We start from the raw sequence: 23,722 nt of genomic DNA, 5'->3' as shown, positions 1-23,722 counted from the left end.
CACAGTACTATTTTCATCTTAAGCAATGGCAATAAGCTAAGAAAATGTAAATTGTACCTTGTCCAAAAACTAATTTGTTTTCAAGACCTCTTATGTGTATGTGACATGATTGCGTAAATGCATCAGTACCAAGTTATTAAAAATGGTTTCATTTCAGAATCAGCTAGAGGAATTATTTATACAATTAATTTTACCTAAAGAAAATATTTTAATCAATAAGAGTTGTTATATGTTATAAGAAAGAAACATCTGTATCAAGAAAACCTTTCAGGCACATCATATGCAGAAAATTTATTTATGCAACAGCTGACAGCACATCGAAAACTGATGAAGTCAAATGTGTCATATTTGTATCCTAAACGTGAGCGTATGCTACGATTTTGGTGAACTACATTTAGATATTTTTTGCATTTTCTTTTCTATAGGACTATTTCATTATGCATAGTTCTTGTCTTTGTTCCATTGTACTGTCCCTAAACATGCAGTACTATTTTGGACTCTAAAGGTCAAAGTATGTTCCTAAATGATGTCACCTCTTTTCTGTAATTTATTATAACTTATTCCCGGTTAATCAGCGATTTCTGTATTATACAAGAAAATGTTATCTATCTACGTCATGGATATGAAATGAAATTTTATATTTACGAGAGCGGGGTCGGCTTGTTTCGATTTTTTAACTTATTGGGGGTTCGGTGAAGAAAATCAGATTCGAACATGAACTAGTTACCATCGTCCTCGATAGTACGCATTCAGTTGCAGATGAATAATGCTGTTAAAAGCTATCAAGAAATGAGAAATACATATTAATCCGGAATGCAAATGCAAAACAACGTTTCAAATGTCTAATAAGCCGTATGTTCGTGTCCTTTATGTTTAATGAAAAATATAGGTAATTGTTTATAATGACCTTGATAAAACAAATTACATTCGAGGTAGCGGACGTACGCTGGAAACGTGATTACTTGCATGAATCTTAAATAATACATTAAATACAGGTCACCTTAAAAAGAGACCGCCTTTTGAAGGTGTTAATAAGAGCATAATATCCTGTAAAAAAAAATCCATAAGATTTAATTGCTGTTAAAATAAAACTGATTTACACCTGGAAAACGTCAAAACTAACCCGATTTCAATATATTGAATAATTTCGACAAATTAATTATGGAGTACAATTCGCTGGCAATGTATTTAAGACATAAGATTAGGGAACGAAAAGGATGATTTTTAAAACTAATGAAGTATCCAGTTATTATTGAACATAATTATCAGAAAGTTATATCCCGTTGTAATCTTTAGCGCGCATAAGGAGCAAATTCAACTCAGAAGAGGTAAGTCTTTTTCTGCTTCTTTTCTTCAGTTTCTTTGTATTCTCGATAAGCCCTTATCCATCACTTAATGCCAAAATCTAGTTTTTGCTTCCCTTACACTTTGATGCTGATTATCTTGAAATCTTCATTATATTGAATCATTCTTCATATTTTTGTTGTTTTGATAATTAGTTTCATTTCACCAAATCATCAACAGACATAATAAAATTGATCAAATGTTAAACATGTAAACGTCTAGAGGTCACTTCACAACCAATGGCAGGAAATAGTCCTTGTATATTGCGCTAAATCAAAACCCAAACTTGTACGACCGAAGTTCATCGAGAGAACATCTCTTCTATTTGTTTTCGAGGTGTCCATAATTACCAGTGCAAAACTTTCAGATATTAAAAATGTAGATTTTATATCGTTACTATCGTTTCATAATCTCATGGATAATACACATTGCAACACGAAAAGAGTCACTAGGACCGATTGCACTTAATGAATAGGATTTTCAAAAACAAGTTCATCACGAAAATGAGTATTAGGTTGGCTGTAATATTTAAGTACATTTTATGTTACTCTTGCAAGAAAGCAGTTTACTTTAATAATACTACTAAAAAAATGTGAGATCATACTTCGGATGGTTCAATACTAAGAAATGAGTCTCAGAAACTGCATTGCGTATATTTGCCTTTGATTCAAATAGAAAGTTTGGTAATAGGAAATTTAAATGTATAACATCATCTATCTCGCAGACATTTTACTTTTGGAGTCTAAGGGACAATATGTACTATCTATATAATGCAACTTACCTTAAAATATGTCGCAGTAGTATTTTCATCCTATAGTCTATATGGTCAAACGTTAAACAAGAGAAGAAACAACCTAAACGTAAACCTGATAAATGACTTGTTCAATTACGATCTTAATTAAATGTATTCAATGTGCGTGCGGCATGCACTCGTTGATATGTCAGAACATGTCCTTTAATTTCATAATATCAGAAAATACTTGAGCGATTTTTCTAAACAAATAATTCAAACATAACTTTTGCATTAATCAATACGTAATACATCTTGTCGTAATAAAGAGACATCTGTGTCAAGAAAAAGTCTTCAAAAAACCTTTCATACGTTCGCAATAAAAAGAAACGTTCATCTAATGTATAAGCGAATATTCCGTGCGTAACCTTATACAGCTGTGCGTCATTCTTTTCTTTTATTTATAATTAATTTTGAAACCTATGCAGAAGTTTATGATAGCTTCTCATTTTGAATCATATATTTTTATATTTCAATCCATTATGACTTGATTATATTAATTGCAAGTCGATTTTGAATTAATACATTAATTGCAAATCCTTAATAGAGTGTGTATTTTGAAACATAGAAATGTGTTGGTCATTGTTCATAACTTGCATATTTAACGAAAACAAATTGAGAATAATTATTTTGGATACCGTGACATCATCACTCTCTTTTATTGATAAAATCAATATTTTCCTCCAGAGTACGTGTCTTTTAGGTGTAGATTGTGTGGATCAATAAACGAAAAATGCATATTCCACTTTTAACAAAGCGTCTGATATTTCACAGTGGGTATCGGTATTAAGCAGCATTCATGGCATCGGAATGAAAGGCCTTCCCTAAGAAAATGCGTTGGTCAGACAATATAGAACCGATCCCATTATGAAGCTTTCTGTGCAATTAAAGTCATTATACTAAAGTGAATGAACGCACATGTAACAGTTTAATTTGTAGGAGCACTTCTCAATAAACTATATCGTTGCAGCCTTACTAGTTCAAAATTTAATTTTACTGCATTTCGTCCAATAAAAAATCTTTGTACTTTACTGGAATGGCGGCACTAGTCTATATAGTACGTAGCTATGTGTAATTCTCGAGATTGTCCAATATTGGTTCTTTGCTTAAAACAACGGAAATTGCATTGTCTACTTGGAAATGGAAAGGACTTGTTATTCGATATCTGCGCCTCCGCTTCTGCACCATCCATACGTTGCTTTCATCGCAGTGTAATTGACACACAGCAGACGTTATAGTTGTACCTGTGTGCAACACAATACCCATAAGTCATTGCACCCAAATATGCGATTATTTATGGTATTTAGGTGCGAAATAACTTCATTGTATTGCTATTATACGAGTAGCACGTGCACGGTACATAGAGATCTTCAAAATAATTACCGTTGGCTTTTCGAAACTATATATAAAGTATTAAGCTCCAGTAAGGAGCTTCATGAATATCCATGAAAGAAATATGCAAAGATTGAAATGCAAAACATATATGAATATTTATCTCATGAAACAAATGTGATTTGAAAGTTGATGCTAGCTTGAGAATAAACAAAACCTTACATCGGAAAGGAACAAGTTTTTTAAAACATTATGCATAATGTGTTTCCAAAAACATGAACAGCACTGGTACTGCTTATCTCAAGTTACTTAGTCTGTGAGTCAGTCAGTTTTACTACAATACAAAAGTCGTTAGAGTATTATTTCTCATACAGGAGGGTGATTGTGGTGGGGTGGAGAACTTGATCAAGTGTGGAAATTTCTCCTCTGTAGCATGTTGCCACTTATTGTATCAAATTTGTTCCAAACGCGACAGGGAGTGTTCTAGAAAAATAATTAATGCGAGCAGTTCAAAGCATGTGGGGTGGGGTGGAATTACTTGTCTTTGAGATTTTAAAACAAATTCTCACTCTCACATCAAAAACACGGCTTAACTAATAAGATATCTGACGTATGACCTGAGTTTGAGTTATTCTGGTCTTCCATGTCTGCCATATGAAATTAACCTGTACTTACATTTTGCTGTTATATTAGGTCCCTTCAACACATTAAATCTCGGACTACATTGAAATGGGTCCACTGTAGAGTGTAGAATATAGCTTGTGTTCATTGTAAATTGTAATGATTATCTATATGAAGGCAATATACGGCTATGTTTGAACTCGCGTATAAATTCTGTTTGTTTTTTTTTGTTTTTTTCAGATAAAACAGTGCCTGTAGATTCCATATAACCTATAAATAAATGTTAAATTTCCTGTCGACAAGTTTGGGATAGTTTCTTATTGGCTGGTTGTGTCAGGTGGGTTCTTAGCAGATTTAAGAAATTTCCCATTAGATGAGTTAAGGGAATAGGTATTGTGATATATTAGATTGAGCGGTTAGGACTGTCACATGGGGTATATTGTGACATGCAGTCATAATAGATTATTGAAGGTGTATATAAGGAGAGACTAAAGGTACGAAAGGGACAATATGTACTGGGGACAATATGTACTGATCTATATAATGCAAATTACCTTAAAATATATCGCAGTAGTGTTTTCATCCTATACTCTATATGATTATACGTTAAACCAAAGAAGAAACAAGCTAAAAATCAGTGGCGTCACTCGGGTTGGTGTCACCCAGTGCGGTAGCTCATGGTGTCACCCCCATGGTCCTCCTTCCGTAACAGACCATACAGAATCCTTAGTAATGTCATTTTGGTGTCACCCCCTCTGATGGTGTCACCCGGTGCAGTCCGCACCCCCCGCATCCCTAGCGACGCCACTGCTGTGCCTGCTAGTCATGTATTTAACTATGATCGGTTATCCGCTTATGAAATCCGACTAGACCGAGCGGTGTGAGCTCTGTAAAATTTGCAAGTTTTCATTTTGGTGTCACCTCTCTGAGATGGTGTCACCCGGTGCGGTCCGCACCCCTCGCACCCCTCTAGCGACGCCACTGCAAAAAATCAACATGACAAATGCCTTGTTGAATTAGGATCCTAATGAAATGTCTTCAATGTGCATGCGGCACGCACTCGTTGATATGTCTTGCAGGTCCTTCAAGGTACATGATATTATAAAACACTTGAGGGATTTTTGTAAACAAATAACTCAAACCTAACTTTTGCATTAATCAATACGTAATACATCTTGTCGTAATAAAGAGACATCTGTGTCAAGCAAAAATCTTCAAAAGACCTTTTATATGTTCGCAATAAGTAAAAAGTTCACCTAATGTATTAGCGAATATTCCTTGCGTAACCTTATACAGCTGTGCGTTATTCCATTCTTCTATTTATAATTAATTTTGAAACTTATGCAGAGGTTTGTAATAGCTTCTCATTTTGAATCATACATTTTAATATTTCAATCCGTTATGACTTAATTATATTAATTGCAAGTCGATTATGAAATAATATATTAATTGCAAATCCTTAATATAATGTGTATTTTGAAACACAGAAATATGCTGGTCATTGTTCATAACTTGCATATTTAAAGAAAAAACAAATTGAGAATATATATTTTGGATACCGAGACATCATCGTTCTCGGTTTGTTGTGGAATCCAAGAAGTCTTTTAGGTGTAAATTGTATTGATCAATAAACTGCAAATACATATTCCACTTTCAACAAAGCGTCTGATATTTCACAGTGGATCTCGGTATTGAGCAGCTTTCATGGCTTCGGAATGAAAGGTGTTCCCTAAGGAAATGCGTTAGTTTTGCTCGTCACCCCAGCCGGGTTATAGGCCGCCCACAAAAGATCGCCAGAGGCTTTTGTCCTGTGCTATCCCTTCAAGCTGACTCCAGGTGTGACCCATCTTAATTATGTCCGCCTCAAGGTCGCGTCGCCGGGTGTTTCTTGTTCGTCACCTTCTACGCTTGCCTTGAGGGTTCCATTTCAATGCTTGTCTGGTAATGTTGGTTGGCGGCTTACGTAGGGTGTGTCCTATCCAACCCCACCTGACTGGAGTTGAACAGTCTGATCTTGGTAGTTAAAGAAATTTCTTTGGAGCTCCAGATGTTCTTGAGCTGTATGAAAGCTGCTCTCGCCTTTCCGATCCTTGCCATGACTACTTCGTCTATGCCACCCTGCTGGTTGATAATGCTGCCCAGGTCCGTGAAGGACTCCACCTTTTCCAGGGGATTTCCCTGCAGTGTGATTGAGTTGTTACTGGCATAATTGATCTTGAGGGTCTTGGTCTTGTCTTTGTCGATGCTGAGGCCAACCTGTGCCGGTGTGACTTCCAGTACGTCGGTCTTGTCCTGCATTTGCTGCTGACTATGGGACAAGAGTGTCAGGTCATCGGCAAAGCCCAGGTCCACAAGTTGACTCCACAATGTCCATTCGATCCCATTTCTCCGCCCATTGGTGGACGTCTTCATAATCCAGTCGATGGCGAGAAGGAAGAGAAACGGCGACTGCAAGCAGCCTTGCCTCATCCCAGTCTGCACTAGGAAGCTGTCTGTGTGCTGTCCTGTATAAATGACTCTGCAGGACATTCCGTTCTAAGTGTTCTTGATCAGGTTCACCAGCTTGGTTGGGATGCCATAGTGGCGAAGAAGTTTCCAGAGTGTCTCTCTGTCCACGCTGTCGAATGCCTTCTCATAATCGAAAAAGTTGATGTAGAGTGAAGAATTTCACTCCAACGATTGTTCGACTATGATGGGAAAAGTAGCTATTTGGTCCATACACGATCTGTTCTGCCGGAAGCCTGCTTGCTCATCTCCTAAATGTGGGTCAACGGCCTCCTTCATCCTCTCCAAGAGGAGCCGGTTGAAGACTTTCCCTGGTATTGATAAGAGTGTGATTCCTCTGTAGTTGGAGCAGTTGCTGAAGTCTCCTTTCTTTGGCATCTTGATGAGGTGTCCCTCCTTCCAGTCAATCGGTATTTCTTCTTCCTTCCATATGTTCTCAAAGAGGTGGCATAGTATTGCCGCTGAAGCATCTAAGTCTGCTCTGGGGGCTTCTGCTGGGATGCCATCAGGTTCAGCTGCCTTGTTGTTCTTCATCTGGGTGATGGCTTTCCTGATCTCGTCTCTGGTGATATTGTCACAGCTTATGGGGAGATCTGCATTGGCTGGTTGGATTCCTGGGGGATTTAGTGGATCTGGCCTGTTCAACAGTTCTTCAAAATGTTCTGACCATCTCTTAATTTGGTGTTCTGTACTTGCTATGGTCTTTCCCTGAATGTCCTTTACGGGTCTCTCTGTTTTGCTGTACTTGCCGGACAGCTTCTTGGTGATGTCATACAGCTTCTTCATTTTTCCACTTCTTGTCGCTTCTTCTGCCTCTGCTGCCATTCCTTCAACATAGATTCTCTTGTCTATCTTGATGCTTCTTTTCACTTCTCTGTGGGCGTCAGTGTACTCTTTCTGTACCTTTACTTTTATAGTTCTTGTCCTACTGATATTTACTGCTGCTCTTTTCTGTTTACGTTTCTGTATTTTGCGCAATGTTTCAGTTGAAATCCAATATTTCTGTTGGTGCTTCATGGGACCTAGTACTTCTTGGCATGTTGATTATATTGCCTCTTTAACTTTCTGCCATCTGTTGTTTGCATTGTCTTCCTCATCTTCAAGAAGCTCTTGTAGCAGGTGGTACTTGTTGTTAAGCGTCAGTCTGTATTCTTCTTTAGTTTTTTCATCTTTCAACAGGCTGATGTTATACTTTGTTTTCTTCTCTTTTGTGCCCATCCGGTTCTTCTTCAGCTTAAGTTTCAGCCTTGAGACAACTAAGTGGTGGTCAGATGCCACATCTGCTCCTCTCTTCACCCTCACATCTTGCATGGATCTTCTGAACTTCTTGGCTATGCAGATGTGGTCAATCTGATTTTCTGGCAATATCCATGTGTTCTTCTGGATTCTCTTGTGGGGAAAGATGGTACCCCCAACGACCAGGTTGTTCAGTGCACAAAGTTCTGCAAATCTCTCTCCATTTTCGTTCATCTTGCCCAGGCCGTGGATCCGGATGGTTTGTTCGTACCCTGTGTTGTCTGACCCAACTTTGGCATTGAAGTCACCCATGAGGATGTTGATGTCTTTGTCTGGGATGTTCTCTACTATATTCTGTAGTCTGTTTTAAAACTGGTCCTTATCTTTTTCTTCACCGTCATTTGTTGGGGCGTAGCACTGCATGACGTTCATCTTTATTTTCTCCTTCTTGGTCCTAAACGTTGCCGTGAGGATTCTGGGACCATGTGGTTCCCATTCTATCAGTGCATTATATGCTTGCTTTGACAGCAAGAGCCCCACCCCCTGTGTATGAGGCGCATTATCTCCCTCATGTCCTGAAAACAGTAGCATCTCTCCTGTCATCAGTCTTCTTTGTCCGGCCTTCACCACATAGCATCATAAATCTTCCAGAAGAAGACCCTTCCTCCCTCGGCTTTCAGTTTGTGGTTTTTCTTCTGTTGGCGTTTATGTAGCAAATTGGGTTTTACAGGGTCGGGTTGCTAGCCCCACACCCAACCCTCCTCCTTTTACAGCCATTAGATGAGTTAAGTTAAGTGAATAGGTATTGTGAAATATTAGATTGAGTGGTTAGGTCTATTACATGGGATTTATTGTGACATGTAGTCATAATAGACTCTTGAAGGTGTATATAAGGAGAGACTAGAGCAATGAAATCATTCCTATTTGGAATTTTTGTTTCGTATGTTAAATCAGTCTGCAGATGTGTTTAAGGATTTATTTAGATAATTTGAGAGGAGACGTTTGTTATGATTATTTATTGGAATTGCAAAGTATTCATTAGACTAGAACATCATTTTTGGACTACTGTAAATTATTAAAAGGAATTATGGACAGTGCGATTGTGATACATTCGAGGATATGAAATTCATTCGAAACATTCGATTCTTTTGGACTTGAATAGAACTTGTAAATATTATTTTGGATTCAATTCATAATACTGCAAGTTCCTCTTATATTTTATAACTTTGATAAGTAAATTTCACAATGTCATCCTGGGTGATGAGGCTTGCTTCCAATCCGACCCAGAAATGGTTGGAGTCTTTATGAAAAGATAGGTGCTGGAGCTTGGCAAATACTATTCTATTTAGAATGTAAGTCAAAACAGGAAATTAAAACGTTTTAAGTTAAGGTCTTGGTGGAAAACAACATTATTGATGCAAGTGTTTCGGAATGAATTAGTAAACTCTATCCATTTCTGCATTATAAATTAACAGAATTTAAAATAAAAAATAGACGGGAATAGAATTTTGTTTTAAAAAAACTTTAGCATAGAAAGGAAATGATGAAAATAAAAATATTAAAAAAAGAAAGAGAGAGAAAAAGAGACCTTCAATTTAAAAATAAGAGAAGAAAATGAGAAAGAGACGAGATGCAGATGCAGAAGGTAGAAAGAGAAAGAGATGAACGGTAAATGAAAAAGAGACGCAAATAAAATTGCAAATACAAAAAGAAGACAGAGACATGGAAATAAAATTCAAATTTAAAGAATTAGACCTGGCACGTAGAACAAAATTCACTCATGAAGTTCAGGTTTTGATGTTCCCAAAAATATCAGTTTTGAAACACCTTTTAAAGAAAAAGGTGTGGATAAATACTTTCGTCTTTCTGAAATAAATAGCCGAAAACAGCTAATGGTCAAGAGAGCACTAGGCCTTGTTATTGCAGAATGCAATTACTGCCAAAGCTAGTGAAGTTTTTAATTCTCTATCAGTAGAAGCAAGTGCTGATTAGGATTTCGTCAAGGAATGTATCTTGAAGGGTTATGCGGTGGAACCTGAGGCATATCAACAGAGGCCTCGTAATTGCAAAATGAAAAAAATAAATAGCCAAACAAATGTCGAGTTGCCTAGGGAAATTGAAAAACTATTTGACTTGTGGTATACATATAAAACTTTTGATAAAAATTATGATAAACGGAGACAAGTCATATTACTCGAAGAGTTCAAGAACAGCGTCCATAGTGACGTCAAGACTTGTCTTGATAACACCATATGGACACTTTGGAAAAAGCTACATGAACAGCTGACGACTGTTTAGTGACTCACAAAGTTTCATTTGTGAGTAGATCCTTCTCTTACTACGTTCTTAGTAAGAAACTGACTCTGCATCGTGCGATTATTTATGAATTTCAATCTTTCAATCTGGCACAACTTATAAGAATCAAAAGTCTGATTAGATTTATCAGAAACACTTACCTCTTCCCAGGTGCACTTATTGCAGAACAATAGAGCACATCATTTCTCATTGCTGTAAGTTAAAGCATAAGCAATATAATAAAGACAGAACTGTTAAAAAAATGCACTTATTTCTTAGAAATCAATATCATGGCCATGTATTCGAAGCAATATATTTGTTGGACAAAACTAACCACAGTCTGATTTTATTATATCGAATTATGAATCATTCGTGTCGAAAGGTTTAAGTTAACTACTGGTGATCCTGACGATTCTCACTTGGAAATTCGGAAACTTGTTCACAGCTTTGAATGTATTATAGAGGACACTGACATGCATCCTGACTATATTATTGTGTCTTTGGTTTTATATAATGTCGTTAACTTGAAACATCACTCATGCATTCCTTAACGTATGAATCAGATTCAATCTAATTGTTGTGCATAGTTTTTAATTTAGGTGCAATTATTTACTCAAATTATTATTCACTGGAATTATAAAATATCAGCAATATTATAGAACAGAAGTATTCATTGGGAATTATAGTAAATTCAGACAAGGACATTTTGGATTATATTATTGTGCTATATCAAAATACTTGGCACATCATTACACTGCAGGCTATTGGCAATTTAGCATATTCAAGACTACAGGCACATCAACACACTCAATATTCAAAGTTAGAACACCAGTGGAAGTTGGTTTAGATAATTTGAGAGGAAACATTTGCTAGAATTATTCGTTTGAATTACAAAGTACTCATTGACTATAATATTAGTATGGGACAATTTTGGTACGTACATTCATGAATTTGAAATTCATTCAGACCATTCGATCCTTTTGGACTCGAATAAAACTTTTAAGGATTATCTGGATTCAGTTCATAATGCTATAAGTTCCTGTTATATTTTCATTTTACAACTTTCAAAATTAAATTATTTGCTAAATTGTACAGATCATGTAGGTTTTGCTTCTTAACGTTACATAGTTTATGACAATATAGTCGTAACAATGTCAATGTTGACAATGTAGGAAATTTGGTATATATATATATATATATATATATATATATATATATATATATATATATATATATATATATATATATATATATATATATATATATATATATATATATATATATATATATAAAGAGAGGGAGAGAGTGTGTTGGCTCGTGATTTTCCTTCAAGTATTAATATGTCCAAACAAATATTTCTCCCTTTAGGAACAAAATATACTTGCTACATGTATTCGCATTACAGAGTAGAAATTAGAACTGTGCAACAGAGCCCCATTCGTCATCTAGAACTACTGCGCAATCATTTGTTTTCTCCGTGTTATTGTCGGCTCAAGGAGCGCAAGCTGTTTGCTAAGTAATTTATCAAATTTGATGAGGTTTATTGAAGTTCACGGCTGTGAATTCAAGCTAGGATAAAATACAGCCTCTTAACGAATTAAATCAATACATGCTATTTAAAATTATCAAGGTAAGTACAAGAATCGTTATTTTTACCATCATTCTGTACCTTTCAGACCCCGTTAGTATAATAATATAAAAGCCTGCTTGTCGTTGTTATTAATGGACAATTTCTTTCAAGCGCATCGTCTTACCTACCATCATTCCACTATTCAGATTTATGCAAAAACCGTCCCAAAACAGGATCAGAGAAATGGATTTATAAAACAAAATACAATTTACGCTGCATTTTAATGTCAGTTATTTTGTTTTTTAAGTGGGGGAGGGGGTGACTTGTGATACTGCATAGTTTACATTTTTAGGTCCATATAGTGACAGACATAAGAGATGGGAAAACCAGTGTGTATTCATTTACTTTTTGTTTAGAGGAACACAGAAAGGCAAATACGTATGAAATTTGCTTGTATTTTTTTCAAGATGTAAAAGGGTTGTAAAATTTGGGGCTTTTTGTTCTACAAACATACGTCCATTTCGAAAAAAATTTTTGTTTTCCCACAGTGTTTCATAATACCATATGTATACATGTTAAAGTGAACATAAAATAATTATGGTATAACCATAGACAATTATTTTAGAATCACTTAAATTTATCGCTAACGTGGGGCTAAAATCAGTCCCACTCCTAAATTTTCCTTTAAATTTCGATGACATGATGGTAAATAATGTTACAACTGTTGTCTTCGTGCAATCCTTATCCATAATACGTTATTCGTTTGTAGCGATAGTTATTTCATAAGAATGCCTCTGTTTTACATCAAAATCATTTTGTGTCTTCATTTAGGCCGAAACGTGTGTTTTAATACGTTGGTCTATAAATGTTTACACGACATATTTATACTGATCAGGTATCCATGAACGCTGACTGACTAACATCATCTTTATTTTGACTTCGCCAACATGTGACAACAAAAATGATATTCTTGTAATAGATTCTTTACTCGTACCTTTATATTCCGATATTCAAAATGGTTGTTTAGAATCGTAGCACAAAATGGCTATTTTATAACCATCTATGACTTCATGAGCACGTGCATATGACGTCTCATGTAAATAATTTTTAAAAGTCAATAGCCACTTTAAGTTCTTTAAATATTTATCAATAGTGTTTGATTATCAACAAATGTTGTGAAATTTGTAAATTTGTAAATGTTGGGGCTAAAATAAGGCCTGATACCCATTTCAATAGCTTACTAACGTATGTGTCGCCTATCAGTATTATCTGTTTAATGTTAAGAAACATTTATAGTGCAACATAGCTACTAATAAATGAAACAAATTTACGTTTATTGCGAGTGAAATATTAAGTAGTTTTATACAATTTGAACCATTCGATCATCTATGAGCGAGACATTAATATATAGTCAGAAACAGATACGACACCGTCTCGATAAGCTACGATAATCATCATCTTCGTCTTTTTCGGATTCTTACGAAGGTGTGTAGGATCTATGTACTGATTAGTTCGAGTGAAATATGATTATGTCAAATAAATTGACTACATCTACTTTGTTAAAAGACCTCGTTCGAAAAAATATCGAGTTTGTAAAGTCAGTGAACTTTGGTAAATTTAATTATTTTTCTTGCCGTTTTCAAGCCTGAAATTGCTGGCTTCAGATAGTACGTTTCCTTCAGTACGAGACAAAATTCTTATATAGATTCAGACGACATTTTGAAAGCAATCTATTTTTTCATGTATGACTTCGTGAATCCGGAAAACATATTCGATCATTATATTCGGAGAAAATGCGTGCCGATATCACGATTTGATGAAAGCCGGGTTCTTTTCGTCGTCTTATTAATTCACTGCAGTATTATACATGCCATGCTGTTACTACTGTTTTGTAGAGCATTCGTGATTATACATTGTACCATGACAAGACTTATCACCAATCTGAAAAAAATACTTGAATTGCAAGTATTGTGAAGAAGGAGTAGCAGTATTAGTTAAAGTGATTGTGGTGGTGGTGGCGATGGTGGATGGAGATGCGAAGTAGAAGAAGAAAGAAAAATAAAGAAAATGGTATGAGACATTTATTGGAGTAAAAGCAAAGTTCATATCTAATAATTTATCTTCACTATATTGGCTTCTCCAAATCGATACCAATAGTCATTGACTTGTTTAAAGGGAAATCATAAAGTAAGGAATCAGCACGACATTATAGAGTTGTTTCCCTTAAATAATTTCTTTCGGCAAGATTTGTCTACGTAATTCTGAGGACTTTAAAACCGACATTTTCAGCAGTTTTAAGTGTGTAAGTGTATTCCAATATTATGTCACATATTTGTGTCCCATAGTTCATCTACTAAAGATCGGGAAGAATGTAAATTATGCGGTAAGTACACGAAACTGTGCTACTGCAGAATCCTTCAATCGTCAGAGGAGAAGCTTAGAATTCATATTGGTTGTAAAAATTATATTACTGAAAAACTGTCCCTAACGTGCCCGAGAGATTTGTGACCAGATATGTCGACGATGACTAAACCAAATAAATAAATTAGAAAATTAGAGATGAGTTGAGTAACATAATTAATAAATAAGGACCCACAGCACTTACAGAAACTGTCACGATATATGTTATTTCAAATTTTTATTTATATCGATGACGTTTTGTAAAATAGTAGCATGTTCAATTACTGAAAAGAAAAAGAAAATGAAAAGATTGTCAAAGGAAGGAGACAATGGCGATCTATCTCACCCCTATTGTGGTTAGACAAGTTCATAAACTTTTGTTTTAAAAGAAATTAACAATCAGAAAACGATAATTTAAATAGCACTGTTTAATAACGTGTCGAATTGTGTTGTGGAATCCTAGAAGTCTTTAATTAGGAGGTAATTTTCTATTCAGGGAGACAATTTAAATAGTTGATTTGCATGTGAAGTCGAGTTTCAATACTTCTATTGAGTCTGAATTAGAGACAAGAGATATTAACAAATTGTAATAATAGTTCTGAGCGACACATAGATGGATGAGCAGAGAATAACATTTTTATTCCTTAAAAAGTGGGCTCAGAATTGTGTCTGGAATCAGAAAATGTTCTGAAGATCGACTTCAACATTTTTTATGCAATTAACAGCGTGGCTCATTTTCATACGTAAATGTAATTGGCTTCAAAAGTGCACAATTTGTTCAATGCCAAAAGTAAAGATCAATTCTTTAAAAAAAAATAACACCCAAGGACATTACTTCTTTTTTTCAAAATAGAACATTCTTTCCCATTTGTAAACATACATAATTTTAGTCGTATGAATATCATTTATTAAGAATTTTATTTTTGCATAAATGGATTAGAAGTAACCAGAATGATGCATATACGTAATGCTCTTAAACCCATATAATTAAGTATTAATTTATCATTTATCAGCAATAACCCATATAATTATATTGTTACGAATTTTACATGAATACAAATATACTAGTTTCATATGCAGATGGATATTCTGAGACTATGTTAAGTTCGATGTATTACAAAACAAATGTTCTGTATGATTGATATTATGTACAACGTTCAATGTATTTCACGATGTCCGCCATCTTTGTTTCGTATTGGAGGCACCTCAGATTTCCACTACGCGGTATATGCAGTCATTATTGAACAGCAATAAACAGTTGATATAACTAGTTTTTAAGTAGAATAAGTTATGCTCAACAAGAAAATAATGAACTTACCTTCACCTGCGAGGATAACGCATTATGATGGTGCATGTTCTAATTTTCCCGCACCACCAACTTGTTTGGAGGCCAATGTTTACTGTTTATACGTGTGACACAAGGATTTTAGTGTTTGACCATACGTTTGCGATTAAGATTGTAATACTATAATTAGCATGTAATGTTTGTTTTGTATCTCAATAATTTAACGATATTTAGTATTTATTGAGTCTTAAATACTTGTTAACAATATGTACTATTTTGGCGGAGTGTTACACTGTGTAGTGCAACCGAAGGTTATAAATATAGGTGTCGCGCAAACCAGTCAGTTTCCCTTCAACTGGCATCGGGTTAGTATACAACTACAATATATTATCGGCTTCCAAAGGTGATAGGGAATGTTATCATTCTCTCAGTAGAAATAATAATATTAGAAAATATACATTCATTTATGCAATATAAAAATTTAATAGTAAATTTATGTACTAAGGAAAATCAAAGCCAAAGATAAAGTGTTGAATACTCTTACGTAGGGATATAGGGCCTCCATAACGCTATTTCAGTACATTTGTATGACTTTATATTTTTATCATAAAAGAAATGGTCACCCGTTTCGCCTGTTAATCCTATTTATTTGAATCCGTTTGTATTGGGATTTTAATGTTACCCCTATAAACATTATAAAAGTATTACAGTAAATTATATTTGATCAATATTATTATTTAATACTAACTGTTGAGACTGCTGGTTATAAGTATATGTACGTTCTGTTATACTAATTTATTTATTGACTAGGAAGAGAATATGTGAATTCTGTTATATTGAAGTGTTTATTGACATGTTAAGACTAAAATAAATCCTCTATTTTTCTCATTCAGATTTTATGTTGTTTATATACTTAGATAAATAATTTCCTCACAGACAAGTAGCTAGTATAAGAAGCCATTATTTCTACAGAGATTTCGTCTGTTATCAGACGACTTACTATGTACTACCAGTACATTATACTATTGCAACCAATTCAAAGTCTCAGTCTGAGGATTGCCGAACCATCGAAACAGGAAGAAATTCTCTAAATATGAGGGAGCTTGCGCTGGGAATTTAACCCCGGGGCGGAGCACGTTACAATATATTAATTTACCTTTAATCAACACACACCCATACAATTATATATTAATTTACCCTTTTATCAACATTAACCCATATAAGTATATATTAATTTATCCTTTTATCAAGAATAACCTATATAATTATATATTAATTTACCCTTTTATCAACAATAACCCATACAATTATGTATTAATTTTCCCTTTCATCAACAATAACCCATATAACTATATATTAATTTACCCTTTTATGAACAAGCCCATACAATTATCTTTATCCTTTTATCAAAAATAACTCATGTAAATATATATAATTGCATCCTTTTGTCAACAATAACCATATAATTATATATTAATTTATCATTTATCAGCAATAACCCATATAATTATATATTAATTTATCCTTTAATCAACAATAACCCATATAATTATATATTAATTTATCCTTTTATCAACAATAACCCATATAATTATATTATCCTTTTATCAACAATAACCCATATAATTATATATTAATTTATCCTTTTATCAACAATAACCCATATAATTATACTTTTAAATTTATCATTTTATCAACAATAACAAAGATAGTTACATATTAATATATACTTTCATTAAAATTAACACATTTAATTGCATATTATTTTATCGGTTTAAAAACAATAACCCATATAATTATATATTAATGTATCATATTGTCAACAACAATCCATACAATTATATATTAATTTACTCATTCATCAACAATAACCCATATAATTATATATTAATTTACACTTTCATCCACAATATCCCATATAATTATACTTATCCTTTTACCAAAAATAACCAATATCATTATATGAAAATTTATCCTTTTATCAACAATGTTTTGACGTATCTTGTGTTTGCAAGATGCTGTCCTCCCCCACTGTATTCACTTATATAGGTATCGTATACAGATCAAGTAACCTGATATACTGGCTCCCTGTAGCACAGTCAGTACTCTGCATACGTTAATACAGTGAACCCTTGCACTTCAATCAGTACTCTGCTGACCTTAAAACAGTATCCATTTTCACTTCAATCAGTACTCTGAAGACGTTAACAGTGGCCCCTCGCACATTAATCAGTACTCTGATGACGTTAATACTGTGGCCACATTCACTTCAATCAGTACTCTGCTGAAGTTAGAACAGTGGCCACTTTCCCTTCAATCAGTACTCTGCTGACCTTAATACAGTGGCCACTTGCACTTCAATCAGTACTCTGAAAACGTTAATAGTGGCCCATCGCATTTTAATCAATTCTCTGCTGACGTTATATATATATATATATATATATATATATATATATATATATATATATATATATATATGATAACTTCTTTTACTTAATATGCTTATAGATATCTGTATGACTGAGAACATATTTCTCTACAATTTGATCAAACAAACGTGATTTGTTCACAAGTAATTATTTAATATTTTTAATATATAAATTTTTATATTTTTATTTTAATCATTAATTTATTAGTTTCTTTATCTCTCTTTTATTAATGGGAATGGACAGAAATATCTCTCAAGTTGATTTATTTTATATTTAAAGGTAAATATGTGCTCAACAGTATGGATTGAGCTTGTACCCCTTGACGAACATTCGTCCGGAATTATATGATTGGATGGGCTTAAAACATAATTTTATTTTTAAAAATTAATATTGGAATCCTTGTATGGAGAAACAAATAAAGGAAATATAGAGATCTGGGCGCACAAGCCAACTGGCATAATGGAGCAAGCCCAAGACGCGAAAACATATATGAATAATACATCATGAAATTGATTGACATAGAAAACAAATGACTTGAAGAAATTGATAAACTAATCATCATTTATTTATAGGACGACAAACTCCACTATCTACCGAATGATTTCATACATAGAACTAAACAAGAGGGGATCAATATTCCAAATTTACGATTTTTAAAAAAATCACAAATATCGTAAACCGTAAATAGGTATTAACTGGAAATCAAACTTTTGTATGGGAGGCATTGTATATCAGCTGGTTTGATTTCTCGCTTAGGAATAAGAGATCTATGAAACAATAGTTTGGCTAAACGATTATAGGTACCAAGAAGGTGTTCATATTTAAAACTACTTATACTATGATACAGGGCTAATCAACATATACGGGAAACTGATGATATTGAAACACACAGCCTCATCAGTGAAGACTTTACCAAGAACACATCATGACAGTTGAAGATATAAATAAACAAGTATATTTGAAAGAAGTTTGGAAGATATCGGCTAGATCAGCGTGAAGAGAGGGGGAGGACCCTACGGCCTCGTGTTGGTATTTTTTTGTAAAATCACTGCTTCTACGCGTACTTGTCCGCTACTGGGCTACGCTACTGGATCTATCCATTTCTATAGACTGTTTATTGGTCGTGAGATAGTCATGCCGTCCGCCCACTTAAACGCCATGCTGCTATGAGGAACCCAAATCATCCAAATGTAGTGAAATAAAATCCAATATAATTATTGTACAGCGAACTAAAAGATGCGGTCCCTTGCAGTATTGTATACAGGTAAAATATTTTCCTACGCCGAGTACGTTCATTGGCTGCCGATCGTGAGAACCATCCAGTTTTAATTCCAGTCGCCCGCGTTTGTTATTGTTTTGCTGTGTCAAGCAAGAGGTGACAACTACTCCTGTATTAAAGTGAGTTTTGGGGTTGTTGTGGTTGAGTTTGTAGCAATGGCGAGTGTGTGCGGAGGGATAAAATAAAATGTGGGTTGCGGTCTCAACCAAAAATGTTTTCGGGACCAATTCAATACTTCGATCTGGGGTCATGTAAATTTACCGCGAAAACTCCATGTGCGGTTGCCTGAGCGCGTGAGAAAAAGTCCTTAAATGTGTATATCTCTATGTCACCGGAGCACCAAGTCTGATGAATATTTTGCAGCGTGTAGGTATCAACCCTGTTAAATACCACCAGCATATTGCAGTTATCTCAGATGACGTTAGGTATTTGAGTTTGTCGCTGAGCAACATATATAACATCGGTGTTTTTATGTCTGCCTTGAGAAAATATTCGAGCTGGATTTTGTTGTTTGTTTAATAAGATATCACTGTATACTACGAGATTGTTGATATCCCCGTCGAGATCATCGGCAGGCTGAGGTCTCATCGATATCAGTAATAAAGTCTATAATATCACCTTTACATTCTCATTAAACTCCCTGTTGCATCCTTGATCATTTAAGTTTGGTGCCACTAAATATAACATATCCCACTTAAGTCATCTCATTATCATGATGAGTAATAATTTAGTCTTTCCTGACCCAGATGGCCCGATACTAATTGCTCGAATAGAGTCTGGTAATGATGGATGCTGCTTGAAGGGTTCTATTTCTCGTGTCAATGGGAAGTCAATGGAATCCAAATTAATCCAAATATAACAAATAATATGAATTTATATTGTATTTGGTGCAAGGGATTTACTGGTATCAGTGAATCAGCAACAATAACGACGACGAATAAATGGCGTGCACTTGCAGGGAAGTGCGTGAAATGTAGCACCAAAATATGCAAGTTTATTTCGCCTCATGAGACGTTAGGTGGTGATATCGCTGCTTCACTGGGAAAATTACCAGGGGCTCCTTGGGCTAAGCATCATAGCAAAAATAAATCTTCCTGGGTATAATTATTATTGTCTTGCAACCCGACTTGATGTTTGACTCGTTGAGCGAAAACAACCCAAACCAGTAGAGTTTCCAGTGAATGCAATCGATCAGGCGTGTGATGTTCATGATATCGCGTATAGAAGTCCACTTTTACAACAACGAGATATCGCAGATTTGAAGTTGATACGCACGTTAAAGTTAGTAGAAAACAAAAGTATGTGAGAATCACTAACTATTTGGGTGGTAAGATCTGTGATGAAGGCAAATTAGTGTTAGGGGCTGGGTAATTAATAGGCCGATTTTTATTATAATAACGGAGTCCGTTTATTTTAGCCCAAAGGGATACTGGTGGGGTAGGGCTGCTATTAGTAAACTTGCTTACGCTGCCAGGGTCACAAGTGCTACAGCTGCCGATTGGTTAGGACGACAGACAATATGGCAAGTTTATCTACCACCCCTTAAACAAATTCAATATGGGTATGTTGATATCAGTACCCTCAACGAACTTCATCAGGTCGATATTTTGCTTTTACCGCATGATACTATTAAAACATGTTGACGTCATCGATCCGCTAGCGAGATATTTTGCTTTAACGCATGATACCATTAAAACATGTCGACGTCATCGATCCACTAGCGGATCACGCACATACAAAATATGCACTAACTGTTGTTGACATTGCAAGTAGATATAAAGAAGCAGAACCGGTATCACCTAAAGCAGCCACCAAAGTTGCATCTGCATTTGAACGTATTTATCGACGAGGGCAGTAACGTCCATTAGGAAACAACATAACATCAAAATCAGACGAGGGCATATCGCAATTCATCGAGATCAGGCAATCGTTAAACGATTTAATCGAACACTCGCTGAGCTATTATTTGGATATCAATAAGCTCAAGAAATTTCCACAAACACATGATCTCGTGAATGTGTTACAAGACTACCAAGTGTGATATGCCCACGTGGAATTTCTATGAAATCCATCAATGCAATCACGAAAGAAAACGCATAGCAGTACAAAGACACCACTCTTTTTCAAAACAACCAGTACTAGGTAATGGAACTATCAGATATTTACATGAGCCTAGGGAGCTTGAAGGAGTGAGTATAAAAGGAGTGACTGGCCCAGTCTGGAGTGTAAAAGACATAAAAGTTCCAGCGTGGCAACATCCACAGGTAGGCCTGAAAATATAATTACTATAGGCCGTTACTCGATATTTATTATCCAAAGTATTCGACTTAGCGTTTCGAGTTAGTCATTAATAGTTTTTGCCGGTTATAAACAGTATATACTCCGAGACTCTCTTCCAAACCACGACAGTCTATATACTGATTGTTCGATCACCCTAACTATTCATCAAGCTTTCAGTTATGTGTTTTACAGTACTTGATAAAAAAGAGAAGGTAAAAGAATATTTGAATACTAGTAAGAAGGACATTGATGACTGCAGTTCTTGTAAGTGCCTGCAAAATGCAAAGGAAAGACAGTAACGGAATCCTGCATTTCAGTGGATGGGCAGATCTTACTGACACTTATCCACACAAGAATATTTATTACATTCTGAAGGCTAAGATTCGTCTGCACGAAGTGCTATCGTAAAATACGGTTTAACTGCACAGATTGCATCGTTTATATCTAGTTTCTGGCCACTATTTTCTCGCAAATTAAAAACTGACTTCATTTTAGGGATGCTGCAAGTAAAACCCCTAACATAAAAATGTGACAAATGGAATAAAATAATCCGGCAATTATTAGCATAGCTAACAATCCTCAATTAGATCAATGTTGCAATTACACAAAATGAGAAGAAGATATCATACAAATGGAGGGATCAAAGAAAAAGTACTAACATTTAAAGTAATCAAAATTACTCGAATTTCCTTCTCTTATCATATAAATACAAGTATATTGTACTTTTAAAATCAATATTTGAAAATCAAAATCTGACTTTTAGCAATATGTCTTGACATTTGCATCTTAAAGTTATTCTTCTAAGACACATGCTTACCTGTACATATCAACCCGATTTAGAAAAGAAAAAAAGCCTCTAACGCCATGTCCAAAGTTTTAAGATCGATCGTTATATCAATTAGCCACAATTAACCAGAAATGCGCTCAAATACAGAAGAACGAATGCAGAGTGATGCAGTTAGAAATGTGACATGACAAATATGTCAACAATAATACCAGAAACCAGTACCTCCTTATTACAGCGGGTGGAAATCCTTGGTGAATTAGGGAGTTGAATCATGCATGTGGATCTTGGGAAGAAATTGGTTTTCACGAAAATTCTCCAGGCAACTTTAGTCCAGACGTAGTGATTTTGGTCAGATTCTAGGAAGACGTCGGTGACCATTTAGTTGACAGTACCAAGGGAGGAGACGCACGATGAGGATCATGAAAGAAAGTTGACCAAGTTATTGTAGAGCTAATGGAGACATGCAAGAGCAGGGGAGAGTGTACTTTGATGGCCTCTATAGAGGTGGCAAGTAGACAGCCGAATGGTCTAAGGCTCTCGCCTTTACATGTACCTGACATCTCACATTTATCCGCATGGGTTTGATTCACGGGTTGGCGAGCGTAGGCATCTGAGAAAATATGCCAGTAGCTTCCTGTGAGTCCTTGGTACTTCTCAGTGTTTTATCTGGTTCTTTCTACATAAGATAGATTGCTATGTATACCCTGTCATGTGCTGAAAAATGACATTAACTCTATAACATCCATCCCTCCATCCATGCAACTGGAAAAGGTAGTACACCAATTCTTATCGAAATGTGTAATAGCTATGGCGGGGAGCATTATATTTTTAAAACGTTCCGTGATTGTGTAATTAAGACAGTTCCCTACAAACTTGCATTAGGAAAGCCAGCAAACTATTCTATGTAACGATTTGTCATGACGTGTATTACATCATATCATCAAAGAGCACAGTATTCCAACGATTATAACGTCTGTAGCTATTTATGAGTTTAATGTCAGAATATGGGTATTTAATATTTCAACAATCACAGTCTGATGGTTAGGTTATGATATTTAAACTATCTAATTGTTTCCTTCACACCACACCCCACATCCCGTGTTTTACTGTTGCATATATACAGCACCATTGTGCGCCCTAACACAACAAATGAATAAAGAAGTCAACATAATTCACGATACTGCGTATTTCTTTTTTTATTTATCACCCGCTGAATGGCATAATGATATCATAGATGTACATGTAGCCATATCATATTGGTAAGAACTTATGTCCGTAATACATTGAATGTATGTCTCATGGTGAGTGATACCACTGCTTTAAATCACCGAGGTCATGGTAGATGTACATGTGTTTATTTATGTATTTTCTATTTTGACATTTAACGTATCCATTTTTTGTAGAGGATAATCTCCCTTTAGATTCACAATCTACATTGATGGCACATCGCATGCTACTGCTTGAATGTTTTATATAGATATAACCCATTCGGCGTTCAAAATGTCTCTCATGCAGTAGCATGTGTGAGGAATGTAACCTCTGAGTTTCTGGTGTACTCTTTGCCATCAT

General features: G+C 35.0%; 1 protein-coding gene across 1 annotated transcript; it reads right to left on the bottom strand.

Moving 5' to 3' along the window:
* Positions 1-985: 985 nt before the first annotated feature.
* LOC149804873 (uncharacterized) lies at positions 986-8,140 on the bottom strand. The gene is made up of 3 exons (XM_089933335.1): positions 7,889-8,140; positions 6,949-7,555; positions 986-1,047 (listed from the first exon to the last, which is right to left on the bottom strand). Exons 1-3 carry the CDS (start codon positions 8,138-8,140, stop codon positions 986-988), a joined length of 921 nt encoding a protein of 306 aa, XP_089789461.1.
* Positions 8,141-23,722: the final 15,582 nt, after the last annotated feature.

The sequence above is a fragment of the Sinohyriopsis cumingii genome, chromosome 2 (genome assembly GCF_028554795.1).
Source record: "Sinohyriopsis cumingii isolate HCF-2022 chromosome 2, ASM2855479v2, whole genome shotgun sequence".
In the NCBI taxonomy this organism is placed as follows: domain Eukaryota; kingdom Metazoa; phylum Mollusca; class Bivalvia; order Unionida; family Unionidae; genus Sinohyriopsis; species Sinohyriopsis cumingii.
This window is presented reverse-complemented; position numbering and strand designations above follow the sequence as displayed.

Coding starts and splice junctions, on each gene's coding strand:
- LOC149804873 (XM_089933335.1), bottom strand. CDS start 8,140: ATGGGTGACTTCAATGCCAAAGTTGGGTCAGACAACACAGGGTACGAA. Junction 7,556..7,888: donor GATCCATGCAAGATGTGAGG/GTGAAGAGAGGA, acceptor CGCAAAATACAG/AAACGTAAACAGAAAAGAGC. Junction 1,048..6,948: donor GCCAAAGAAAGGAGACTTCA/GCAACTGCTCCA, acceptor TTTTTTTTACAG/GATATTATGCTCTTATTAAC.